The 13,602-nt window shown below is 32.7% G+C and overlaps 1 protein-coding gene across 2 annotated transcripts; it reads left to right on the forward strand.

Moving 5' to 3' along the window:
- The first annotated feature begins 8,609 nt into the window (after window positions 1-8,609).
- Window positions 8,610-12,687, forward strand: LOC105952846 (vacuolar protein-sorting-associated protein 37 homolog 1). Of its 2 annotated transcripts, none has more exons than XM_012976424.2 (8): window positions 8,610-8,950; window positions 9,801-9,892; window positions 10,353-10,544; window positions 10,718-10,805; window positions 11,172-11,211; window positions 11,302-11,348; window positions 11,450-11,570; window positions 12,284-12,687. In XM_012976424.2, exons 2-8 carry the CDS (start codon window positions 9,876-9,878, stop codon window positions 12,445-12,447), a joined length of 669 nt encoding a protein of 222 aa, XP_012831878.1. In that variant the 5' UTR covers window positions 8,610-8,950; window positions 9,801-9,875; the 3' UTR covers window positions 12,448-12,687. The 2 variants fall into 2 exon arrangements, with proteins under 2 accessions (XP_012831878.1, XP_012831879.1); XM_012976425.2 differs by having other exon boundaries at window positions 8,613-8,954.
- The last annotated feature ends 915 nt before the right edge of the window (window positions 12,688-13,602 follow it).

Here is a 13,602-nt window from a genome sequence, read left to right on the forward strand (position 1 = left end):
GTTAGTGGACGGAAAAAAATTCAGAAAAAAAATTATTTTCTGAAGAAAAATATATTTTGTTTTTAAATTGTGAAAATTGGGAGTCGATGTGATATATTGTTAAAATCCGAGTTTTATGTGCCATATTTTTTGAGCTAAGATATTATGGATATAAATTATATTTTAAGGGATAATTGGAGCAAGAGAAAAGATGATGTTTTTTTTTTCTTTTTTGTTTTTTTTTTGTTTATCAGAAAAAAGAAAGAGGATGTTTTTGTTGGACTGAATTTTGTCCCGATAGAAGTGCAAATAAGTCTACTCCAATGGAAATTATATGTAATTTGCCCGTTGCATGGACAAATTAAATCTCGGCCCATAGATCCAGACTTAGAGGGTGTTTGGCTAAGCTTATAAGATGTTTAAATGAGCTTATAAGATGTTTTAGAGCTTATAAGCTCTTCCAAAGTGTTTGGTAATTTTTTTTTAAAAAAGATCTTATTTTTTTTAAAAATAAGCTGTAGGAGAGCAAATAAGATATTTTTAAATAAGTACATCTACCCCACCTTTTTATTTAAGATATTTTAATGAGTAAAAATAGGAAATAAGCTCATTATCCAAACACTCTAAAAATTAATCCTAAAAATAAGATGTAACAGCTTATCAGCTCTAAAAATATCTTATCAGACGTAAGAGCTTATCAGCTGTTTAAAATAAGCTTAGCCAAACACCCTCTTAATCGCACAAATATACAGACTAAAATAGTTAAGCAAAAAGGTTCATCCCCTATCTTTTGTGAAAATCCCTCTCACAATATAATTTACATTAATTTTATCCAGTGTAAATTACAAACATCCCTTGAGGTATGGTCAATTTACGAAAAAAATCCCTCTTGTTTGGATAATTACATCTACCAGCTGAGGTATTTTTTCTTACACCTCCACTCTTATGGTGTCATATTCAACATAATCATCTAGATTTCGTGGAATGTGCTCTAGTTTGTACTCATTTTGTGTAAAAATACAGTTTCTGATGCACCACAATCTGATATATACAAGCCAAAAAACACATATTATGATCATCTTGCTTTAAAATGTAGAGTTCGAATGGAATAAAACGGGTACAAAAGTGATAATATTCCATATAATTTCGAAGATTCCACTAAATTTAAGAAGTTGGGGTTGTAATTATCCAAACAAGAGGAGTCTTTTTCATAATTTGATTATACCTCAGGGGTGATTGTAATTTACCCATTTTATCCATGAAAATCTAACTTAACCAATTTTTCGTGAGACCTCCAACTTTTAGTCATTATTAAAATAGTCATATCATAATCTTAATTTAAGCTTCTTCCAAAAATCGGTGTTGCACACCACAAGATTATGCTAATGAGAAAAAAAAAATTAAATTTATTGCATTTAATATCCCTTATTATATCAAATTCCTAAAAAGCTCCACGTATTATCAATACTAGCGAACAATTCCTTTTATTGCCTTTTTTAGCACATAACTCTAAAATTGGCTAGTATTATGACATGTAGCTCGGACACGGAAACTGTCATACTGAAAAAGGGGGAAATGATATATTCTAAAAATGTGAATACGGAAACTTGGAGGAAATGTGTAAATATTAAAATTATAAGGGTATATTTATAAATTTATTGTATAATGATATATAAGTTTTTATGTACATACTTTTTTTACATATTTTCATACAAACATATTCAAAATAATTTTTACTATCAACTATCATTAAATCGTGTAAATAATTAGGGAATAGAAAAAATATTTAAAAATTTGGTATTCAAACATGTTTATTTTCAAGAAACTGCAAAAAAGTGCATATGGTGTATGAATGGTGTTTTCGAGTGTCCGGCACAAAACGTGTCCGGAACACATAAACGTTAAGAAGCAAACTTTTCGTGCTACATAGGTAACATAAATAGTTTGGTAAAATAAATGAAGGGTGATGATAAATGCATGATAAGTTTTAGTAAATATATAACACTTTATTTTAAAAAAAAGGGCAAATGGCAAATATGACAATGACAAGCAACTGAAATGCACATAGGTTCAGACAAAAAATTGTCTCGCAAATAAATTCATCCTCGTGTCTTTTGTCTAAAGTACCCCTCATAATATAATTTTCTCAATTCCATCCTTTGTACTCTAACTTCATCAATATTGCATATTGATCCTGGATTTGAACAAATATATCATATTAATCCCCATTTTCATAATATTTTGAAAAAATAATTTTTTTGAAAAGATATTTTTTTAGAAAATAATTATTTTTGTGATTTTTTTTTCGGGCCAGCTTCCGGCGTTGACACGGTCATCTCCGGCGTTGATTTTTTTTTTTTTGAATTTTTTTTTTCAAGTCGGTCAATCGTCGTTGACCGACTTTTTTTTATTTTTTATTTCTCTCTAAATTACTGTGTTAACAACAAAATTATTGTTTGAGACATAAATATTGTATGCCAAAAGAATAATATTACTAATATTACTATCCAAAACAGTAATAAAACTAATATTACTGTCTCAAACACAAATATTACTGCAGCATACAATAATATTATGGTCAAAGACAGTAATATTACGGTCGGAGACAGCGAAATTGAAGGCCAAGACGATATAATTAAATTATTACAGTAAAATTATTGTCTCAGACATTAATATTATTGTCGGAGTCTTAAACAGTTAAATTACTTTATCTGACCGATAGTAATATTACTGTCTTATACAGCGATATTACTGTCTCAGACAGTAATATTACAGGCCAAGACAGTAATATTAATGATTTTTTTTTTTATTTTCTAAAAAAAATCAACGCCGGAAGTTGACCAGCGGTCTCCGGTCAAAATTTTAATAAGGGTCAAAATTGGTTAACTGGTGAAATTGAGCGAAATTGGAGTGTAAATCATGAAATTAGAGTTGAATTAGGGTTTCAAAGAGTTGGGGATAACTTTGATATATAATTTTTTTTTCCTTATTTGCAAATAAGTTTGAATGAGGTGGATTTATTTGCAAGACAAAAAAGTAAGATGTTATTTTTTAAAAATAACATTTACATTTTAAAAAACTGAACAAGAAAACAAAGAAACAAATCACCATAAAGCAAAAGTTTTTGTACAATGTTTGCGCTATGTTTTAGGGATGAAATTTAATTCACTAATAAGAGCATCTCCAATGCTAAACTCAATCTCTAATACATAGAGTGCCACCACATAGTATATTTTGAGATTTTTGTTAAAAAATTATTTCGAATGCAAATCTTAAGAAAAATCTCCAAATAATGTGGCATTGAGGTGACACTTGTGATTTTAGAGATTCTTAAGATGAAACTGAAATTAGAGTATCATTTTGATGATCTCTAGAGGGCCAACTCATCATTTAATACAAATTTCTTTTACATTCTATTAAAAATATTAAGATAATTAAATTATCTTCATATCGTAAGTGAATTTCACCATAGCTCTACTCTTATTCACATTCTTCTACATTATTTTATTGGAGTTATATTTCGACTTTCATGTGAAAACACTAATTAATTACTTAATTTGTTTTAACAATAATTTTTTTAAACTGTAATCAACTGAAGTCATGTGATTCCTCTTACCTAAAACAAATGAATTATACGCATGATCTATAGAAGTTGGCTATATGAGAAAAGAACATAAATAATTTGAAAATTACATCCAACTTCCATCTCAAGTATTATTTTCTTAGTTTTTATATTTTAAATTAATAAATATACTCGACTTAATTTAAGAAAATACTTTGAATTTTAAATGAATAAATTAATTTTGTGTTGACCCCCTTGATTTTAAATATTTGTTTTAATTTTCATTTTTTTCAAAATCAATTAAAAATATTGGAAATCGACTATAATTTTGATTTTGTTTCTTATTTCATTTTTTTTGCTTTTGTCTTCCAGAAAGAGCTACACAATTATGTTTTTTTAAAATTCAAGTCCATTTACAAGGGGAAGTAGGGGAGGGGGACTCGAACCCTATACATTTATCCTATTGGTAAAAGCTAGGTACTGACTCTCCTAATGAGGGTTGGTGCTACACAGTTATTGAAAACAACTAAATTTTTTATTTGTTTTCTCATAATCAATTATAAGAAAACTGTAAAACAACTACAAAAAATAGTTGTTTACAATAGCAAGTTTACCAAAAATAAAATACTATAAATTAACGAAACTAACTATAAAAAAAAAAATGAAATCAAATATAACGTTGTGGAAACGAACTACAAAAAAAATCGAAAACAACTATAAAACTATCGAAAACAACTAAAAAAATTATAAAAAAAATAGCAGAACACTAAATCAACTACAAAGTAATGTAAACAACCATACAACTGTAACTCGGTGGAAAAGACTAAATCAAATCAAACCATACCAACCTAAAATAAATTAAATCAAGGGAGCAGCTAAAACAAATACCGTTTTTTCTCTCTTCAATACCACCAACACAAAAAATAAAAAATAAATAGATAATAAATAAGTAATGATATTACCACCCTTAATGAAAATCAATACTATACACAAAATTTGTGTGGTATTGATTTTATTAAAAGTATTAATGTCATTACCTATTTATTATCTATTTTTTATATTGGTGGTATTGAAGTAAGAAAAAAACGTTATTTGTTTTAGCCGCCTCCTTAAATCAATCCAGACTCAAAATAGTAATGCGCATCAATCTTGACGAATGAAATGTCTTCAGCTATTTTTTTAATCTCTACTAATATGAAATTATCCATAAATTGATTGATTTGTTAAGGATCCGTCCAATGTTGGATGATACAAATTACTAGATAGCCTGCTTTCCACCTTGACACCTATAAATCTTACTTCAAGCGGCGGTGCGTGCCAAGGTGGAGGGCAAACGGCGGTGGCGGGGTTAATTTCGAAAATGAAAGAGGAAGAGGAAAAATGAATAAATTTGTAAGGATGGTGGAGGAAGATGAGGATCTGTAAGGACCGTGCTGAGCGCGACGATGTGCGGCGGCTGCAGCAGAGTGATAGTGGCGGCACAGAGGTGGAAGAGGCGGATATTTGTGGAGAGAAAAAAGAGAGGAGTAGAAGAGACGGGATTAAGGTTTTAGAAAGAAAAAACAAATTATATATTATTAATAGAAGTGTAAATTACGAAGATCACTTGAAATTTCATTAAATGTTTATTTAATTAATAATTAGAGGGTTTGACTAACAGTAGAAAAGGGGGAGATCCATCCTAATTAAACCAGATAAGTTGGGGGCTTTTTACTAATAATCACTAAAATTTAAATTCATTTTCTAACGTATACTTTGTATGTTTTAAACAAGGTTGTAAAAAGCGGTAATCGGGTCCGAGTCGGTCAGGCACCGACTCACGATTAATCGGTGCGGCGGTGATTAATCGGTGATAAATCGGAAATAAATCGGTTTTTAAAATTTAATATAATATATTTGTAGATATTATTTATAAACACTCAAAACATAGATAAAAAATATTTAAACATAGTTATATCTCCATCATGTATATATATTCTAATAACATAATAAAAGTTTAATAATAATAAGATTATAATACATAAATATCCTTATAAAATATAAATAAAAAGGCAATTTTTTTTGAATTTACATAAATTCTTTGCATACATCATTAGTTCTTTAAAAATAATAATTAACATAAACAAAATAAAGCATAAACTCCTTTTTTTTTTTATTAAAATCCCAATTTTTATTTTGATTTATATATATAAAAAAAAAAAAAAAAAACCGATTTTTGACCGATTTTTTGCCGATTTGACCGCCTCAAACCGCCTCGGACCGCCTCAAACCGCCTCACAGGCAAAAAACCGATTTTTCAAACCTTTACACTAAAATCGTAAAGGTTTTGGACCGCCTCCGCCTCGGCGACCGATTAATCGGCCGCCTCGGCCGATTTTTAGAACACTGGTTTTAAATACGTTGTAATTGTATGCTTTCGGATGAATGTAAATGAGTATTTCTAGGCTGTTTTTCAAACAGTAATTTGTGTTTATTTTCATTATAATATAACTACATAAAACCTCGATAAATTAATTGATAAATTAATAACTTCGATTAAACAATAGTTTATTCTGGTCCCGACTCGGTAAAAACGCGTTATATTATTAACTCGATAATTTAATAATTCGCTAAATTAATAAAATTTCCTTGGTCCCGATTGTATTAATTTATAGAGGTTTAACTGTATTTGTATTTTGTAGACAACGATTTTGCGATTCGTTTCAAGATTTTACAAGTATCTGTCAATTGTCAAGTGTAGGGGTGGAAATTGGAACGAAAGTTCCGATTTCCGCCGAATCCGATCCGAAATATTCCGATTTTGAAACGACTTTTTCAATTCCGAATTCCGAAATTCCGCGATTTTCGAAAATTCCGAAAAAAATCGGATTGGAATCGGAAATACATAACAAAATTTCGGAATTTCCGATTTTCGATCCGAAATTATTCCGAATATTTCCGATTATTTCCGACTATTTCCGATTTATTCCGATTTTTCCAATTATAAATTATTAATATTTATTACTATATATAATATATACTATATGTCTATATCGATCCGCGGTCTGTACTAATTATGGATAATTACACTTTTGGTCCCTCATGTTTGGCCCGATTTCAGTTTTGGTCCCCCTTGTTTTTTTTTTTTTTTTTTTTAAGAGAACGACACCCAATGAGGGTGGGGGGTTAGGCTTGACTCCCTACCTGTTTATAAAACAAAATTTAAGAAGTACATAATGAGTTTCGCTCAAATTGCTAGTGCCCAACATATGGCTAATAATAGCAATTGACAAACAAAAGACAATAGCTAACTAACAAAACGTTAAGAATACAGACAAAACAGGTGGCCCAAATAATAAAAAGGACGGGGTGGGAATGATCATAGAAGGTCGGGGAAGACCAAGGTAGACCGTTCGCCTCACCACAACAGCCGAAGCCACTTACACTTTCGCGAAAAATGGGAGAAACAGGTATAACGGCTGCGAAATGTGTGGCACCATTCGGCAAACAGTCTAGTCTTGATAGACCCAAACAATCCATAATCACCCCAACCCTTCCTAACATGTAAAGTTCACGAAAATTCCTCAATTGCCAATAATATAAAAACGTGGAATGCATGGCACCTATGTGCGAGACTGTCGTCGAAAGGATGGATATCCAAGTTGGTCCATCCGAATCATCTGCTGAATAGGTCGGGGAAGCTCCGCTGTTGTGAAGGTACGAGCCAACTCGGTCTGACACCCCAAGTTAGCTAATGCATCAGCTACTGTATTGCCCTCCCGGTAGATATGTGTAATCATGTACTCCAAAGTAGAAAGAGAGTTCCGGATCGTCGTGAGAGAACTCTGAAGACTCCAATGACCTTGATCCGTGTGCGAAAGAAGTCGAACAGCGACTTCTGCGTCAAGCTCGATCCAAACTCTAGTGAATTACCTCTGAATGACAAATCGCAGCCCCGAGGCAAGGGCATCAAGATCGGCTGCAATAGTGCTCGGGGCAGAGATCCTCTCGTGAAATGCAAGTATGGCCTCAGCGTCCGAACCTCTGATAATCCCGCCGATAGCTGCAATCTGGGTGGATGCTCTACGGGCTCCGTCTGTGTTTAGCTTCACCCAACCCGGATCCGGTGGAAGCCAAACAACTCGATGAGGTGTGAGAGTTGGTGAACAAAGTGAACAAAGTTCACCTCCAAGTTTCAATTTTAAACACTTTTGGTCCCTGCCGTTAAATTTCTGTTAGCAAGTAACGGAAAACACTATTTTGGGGTGAAAATTGAAATTTTAAATTTTATTGGGGCTGAAAATAATTATAAATTAAAAGTAGACTACTTATAATTAAATTTTTAATAATATTAAGTATAATGAAATTTATTTAATTACTTTTTTTATTATTAAAAAAATAATCATAAGTAGTATAATTAAAACTATATTAAGTATAATTCACAATCATTTATTTAATTAATTTCTTTTTTATTATTAAAAACAAAAGAATCGATAGGGTCGCTTCGGATTTTTTTATTACCAACGAGGCCCCAAAACGTTTTATCATAGTGGACAAAAAAAATTATCACTAAAAATTTAATTATAAGTAGTATAATTATAATAATATTAAGTATAATAAAAAATAATTTGTTTAGTTAATTAATTTTTTTGTTATTAATTTTTTTTTATCATAAGTAGTATAATTAAAAGTAATATTAAGTATGATTAAAAATAATTAGTTTAGTTAATTTTTTTTATTATTAAAAATTTAATTATAAGTAGTATAATTATAATAATATTAAGTATAATAAAAAATAATTTTTTTGGTTATTTTTTTTTTATTATTATTAATTTGTAATTATTTTTCAGACCCAAAAAATTTAAAATTTCAATTTGTACCCCAAAATAGTGTTTTCCGTTACTTGCTAACGGAAATTTAACGACAGGGACCAAAAATGTTTAAAATTGAAACTTGGAGGTGAACTTTGTTCACTTTAGAACAAGGAGGACAAAAAGTGAAATCGGGCCAAACATGAGGGACCAAAAGTGTAGTTATCCCATACTAATTACTAGTAATATATATTAGTATATTACTTTTTTAATTTTCTAAAACATACAAAAGTCAAAACTCAAAATTTATTAGAATTACTTCGAAAACCTAATTTCCCGACTCTCTCTCTCTCAGCAATCTGCGACCTTTCTTTCTCCCCCACCACCACCTGCGCCTTCTCCAACGACCACCACCACCACTGCCTCTCGGTTCTCCGACGACCACCACCCCTAGCGCATCTCGGCTCTCCGACAACCACCACCACCACCAGCGCCTCCCAATTCTCCGACGACCACCACCACTTGCGCCTCCCGATTCTCCAACCACCACCATCGCCACCAGGCCTCCCGGCTCTCCGAAGACCACCAATATATATTGGTGTCTGTTGTGTGTTTTTGTGTGAGTATGTTCTGTTTTGTTATTTGTGTGAATCTCTTGTATTTGTGAAGATTACTTATTTGATGTTTCTTTCTGCAATTTGGGTACTTTGTCTGTTATCAATTTTTTCTTGTTTTTTTTTTGGGAAAATTCCGAAAATTTACGAAAATTACGAAAATGAAGATTTCTGAAAAATTCCGAAAATTCCGAAAAAATCGGAATCGGAATCACTTTTTGAATTCCGAAAAAATCGGAATCGGAATCGGAAGGCGTTTTGGACTTCCGAAAAAAATCGGAAATTTTCCGAAACACCCAAATCCGATCCGATCTGTCCGATTTCCACTCCTAGTCAAGTGTCAACACGGTAGATTGGAGGACTAAATGTGAAGTAATTATCAAATTTCGGGATAACCGCCCTCATACTATGATAATAGTATCATCAGTTTTTTGAAATTGTCAATATAATGGAATGATATGATTAGATCCGAGGGATCTTTCCGTTTTTCGAATTGTATAGAATTTCATGATTCGATGAAATATCTTGAAATTTCTTTTATGTCGAATTTACATATATGTTATGTATCAATCAAGTGAATTTTGTTTAATTTTATACGTTGCAAACAATGTAAAGTATGTAGATGAATTCACAATCGGTATAATATTACAGGGTAAGAACTGAAAATTACGATAGGAAAACGAATTCATCAATCACAAAGCTCAACACGCCTACGTTTGATCTGAAAGTCTGAACAACAAAAAATTATAAAATAGATTAAAAAAAAACCCCAATTTAAAATTCAGTCTCCGGAAGCCCGTAAAACAAAATCTTCGAAGATTCTCCGTGGGTTCCGACTAATCGATTATTTTTTAGGGTTTGGAACTTCCGATCGCTCCTCCTTGATTGTTTTTCCGTCGGAAGATCGACGACTGAGAACTGCTTAAAGTCATGTTCAAAAATTTCTGGTAATCACTCATTTTTTTTCCAATCTCTCTTTTTCGTTCAGTTTAATGAATTTTGTGAACAGGCCAAATGGATACAGTATGCGAAAATACCTTTTGATTATCGGAATTATTTTTCCTTGATTAAATTTATTTTCCATATAAAAGAACGGCGTCGAGGTCAATCGTTCTGGAATTTTACTCTCTGATATGAATAAAAGATTTTTTGTTGAATAATTTTCCAGATATAGGATGAATCCAGTTCTGCGTTGTCTTCATGTAACTGAAATATTGTGATAGGCAGTTGGTTCATTGAATAATTTCAAAATTTGATCCCTAATTGGCATGGATGCCCTAATATGATTTTGCCGTTTCGGGCGAACGATGAGTAATAGGTTACCGGGCATTTCGTTCTGTCTTGCTTATGTCATTTTACATTTACAAAAGTGTAATTTTCTTCTTGTGATTGCATTTATGTCGACAGGGGCTCTCAGGAGCAGCAAGGTCAGCCCACAGAATCATGGTATCCGCCTTCTGTTGTGAATTCACCTAGCTCGTCTCGCCCCACAACGCCTGGTTCCAACAACTTATCAAGACCGACCGATCGAGTAAGCTCTTTATCAAATGTTTCACCCGCAGAAGCAGCCGGAATTATTGCTGTTTTGAAAGATAAGAGGTGACAATTCTTTTTATGCATATATTTTTCATAGGTTGTAGGATGATATACTTTACTGAAGTATATAAGTTTACTGTGGCTTAGTTGCTATTCTTTGTTTATCCTGAGCTAATGTACCGATGGTAATGAGTTGATGAATAAAATGTAGCCTTGTTGTTTTTGTTTAATGATAGTGTTGATGATCTGAGGAAGCTACTGTCGGACAAGGATGCTTATCAGAATCTCTTACTTTCACTCGAACCTGTTAAAACTCAAAACAGGGTAAGTTTCATGGTTTTTCTTTCCCCTTCATATTTCTATCGTTATTTACCGTTTTGGTCTTCTTGGTTCTAACTTGGTGCTTATCCTGTTAAACTTGGGTTTGTTTTGCGTGATGTATATATATATATATATACACACACACACAAATTAGATTTCCAGGACTTTTTTCTTTTTTTTTCAGTTTCATTTGATGCATTTCTCGTATCTCCTAAACTTGGACCACGTTTGGTGTGTATATGTGTGTGCACATGTGGCTCTAGTTTGGATTTTCAAACTTCCACCGTATTTATATTTGTTTCTTCGTGCTTATTCTGTTTATGTAGTCTTCATATCACGCAACTCATTGTATATGTTTACTCAAATCAGGTCAGAGACGAACTTAGGAACGAAACACTGCAGCTTGCTAGTAAGTCCTCTGTTTGCCGCATATTCATTTTCTTTTTTGAAACATTACTGCACTTTTATCAAGCATAATAATTAATGATCTTATATACAGGAGAAAATGTGGACAAAGAACCATGCATAATGGAGCTAAGGAATCAGGTTAGTTGTGTGGCCTTGGATTGCATTCCACTTAATTTTTTCTTTTGGACGCAATATGCACTTATGACATTGTTTTTTCTTCTTGGTTTTCGTGGCTTCAGTGCAGAATAATTCGAACTACAGAGCTGGCAACTGCTCAAGAAAAATTGCATGAATTAGAGAGGAAAAAAGAAGATACTCTTAAGTATTACTCACCCTCATCTCTCCTCGTTCGGCTTCAAGGTATGTATGCTTATTTAGCTTGGCAACGAGTTTTATTTGTTAAGTACGACAAGTCTGATGTGCCTTATTGGGGTAACCTTAATATTTTGGCAATGTGTAATCAAGTCGGTTTTGTCAGTTCAGTTTCACCAAGTACGTCGTTTTTTTCTAAATGCCGTCTTACCCAAAACCTCTTCAAGTTTCACCATAACAATGACAGTATCATTCACAAATCGACCGTCTCCATGGAATACCTTCTATAATTAATTGCCTATATTTTATGATTATTTTGATGATCATAGGAATAATCATGCTTCCTTTACTACAACCCAAAATTTGTTTTTCATTAATTTATACTTAACATGTATAAATCGGATCTTTCTCTCAAAACTCAATGAACTATTTTTTCCTTGGATTGATAGTCTTCTGACTGAATTATCACAATTCACAAAAAAAAAAAAATGCCATGCTAGTATAATTTAGTAATGGTTCATTATTGTTTATTTCCCTCATAACGGGGGCAGGGGCCTCCGAGCTTTTTTTCCCCCCTCATTATATTATTCGTTTACGAGAGTGGTTTGACTTTTGCTTTGCTTCATATGTCAATCTATTTCTGCATGTCGAGTCTTTGAGTTTCTTACGAAAGGACAATTGTGAATAGGGTTGATATGTGATAGCTTCAACTCAAATGATATTTGTGAATTAAACTGGAATAAATTGTCGTATTATTACAGATGCAATGAATAAAACAGAAGAGGAATCGGAGACGCTTCACAGGCAGCTTCTTGATGGAGAGATTGATCTTCCAGCATTTGTACAGAAATACAAGAAGATGCGTTATACTTACCATAAACGCGCTCTTGTACATCTTGCTGCAAAGACAACTGTAACTGGCTGAACCATGGTATGCCGTAAAACTGTATGTGATTTTGGAAGTTATACTGCGTGTGTAAAATAGTTTGTACTGTGACAATATTGTGTTTTCTCTCTCGTTGTTTTCGGTTTCATCTCGTTTTGTATTTTGACTTCGAACGGTATTATAGTAACAAAGTTCAGGAAAATTCTTGTTCCAGACAAATAATGCTCAGTAAAATATTCAACGGAGCTGCGAATCCGGTGAAATTATGTGTTTGGTTTAGTTGGCTTATAACTGTTTATCTTTCTTTTTTTGGTTACATTCTTTTTGTAATAGTTTTATAATTGTTTTTTTTTTTTTCTGATAAATAGTTACACGAAACTCCCTTTAATTTTTTCGTCGTCACTTGTAAACAACAGCTATGGCCGAAAATGAGTTGTAAACTGAAGTTATAACAGAAGATGTTGGTAACAAAATATAAACACAAAAGCAAAGACGTGTCAAATTAACTAAGGGAATCGTCCATCGGAGTCCCGAAATGAACGAGAGAAAGACCTCCTTTATTAAAGCCACTAACCATGGATCACACCAAATGGCAGTTTCGACCATTACCCACTGTAATGCGAATTCCAGACTTTAACCATCAGAAAACTGCGCCATGCATGTGGTATCGCTCCCATTTCCCCACCAAAAACGATGGATTGCCGATTCAATCTCTTTTATCAATCCACATGGAAGCATAAAGCATCCCATAATATATGATGGAATAGCTTGTAGGACTGACTTGATGAGAACCTCTTTCCCCACCTTCGATAGCGTCTTTTCACTCCAGCCTTTGATTTTATTACAAACACGATCTCTGAGGTAACCAGAAACAGCCTTACGAGATGATCCTATCGATGACGGCATACCCAACCAAGTACTTGTAATGTTTATCCACCACTTGAAATCGAAGAATATTTGTGATCATCTCCTTCTCCGATCCTCCTCCGTAGTAGATGTACATAAAATCATGGTCGATTTATCCAAGTTAATGAGTTGACCAGATGCAGGCGCATACTCATCAAGAATACGCCTAAGGGTGGACGCACTCAAAACAGTAGCATGATAAAACAGAAAAAAAAAAAAAAAAAAAAGGTGTATGATCTTCGAAGCAAAGGTTCGAGATCGGCGACCCCGTCGGAGCAATTTTGATGC

The sequence above is a fragment of the Erythranthe guttata genome, chromosome 10, assembly GCF_056151865.1.
Source record: "Erythranthe guttata isolate IM_541 chromosome 10, IM_541, whole genome shotgun sequence".
NCBI lineage: Eukaryota > Viridiplantae > Streptophyta > Magnoliopsida > Lamiales > Phrymaceae > Erythranthe > Erythranthe guttata.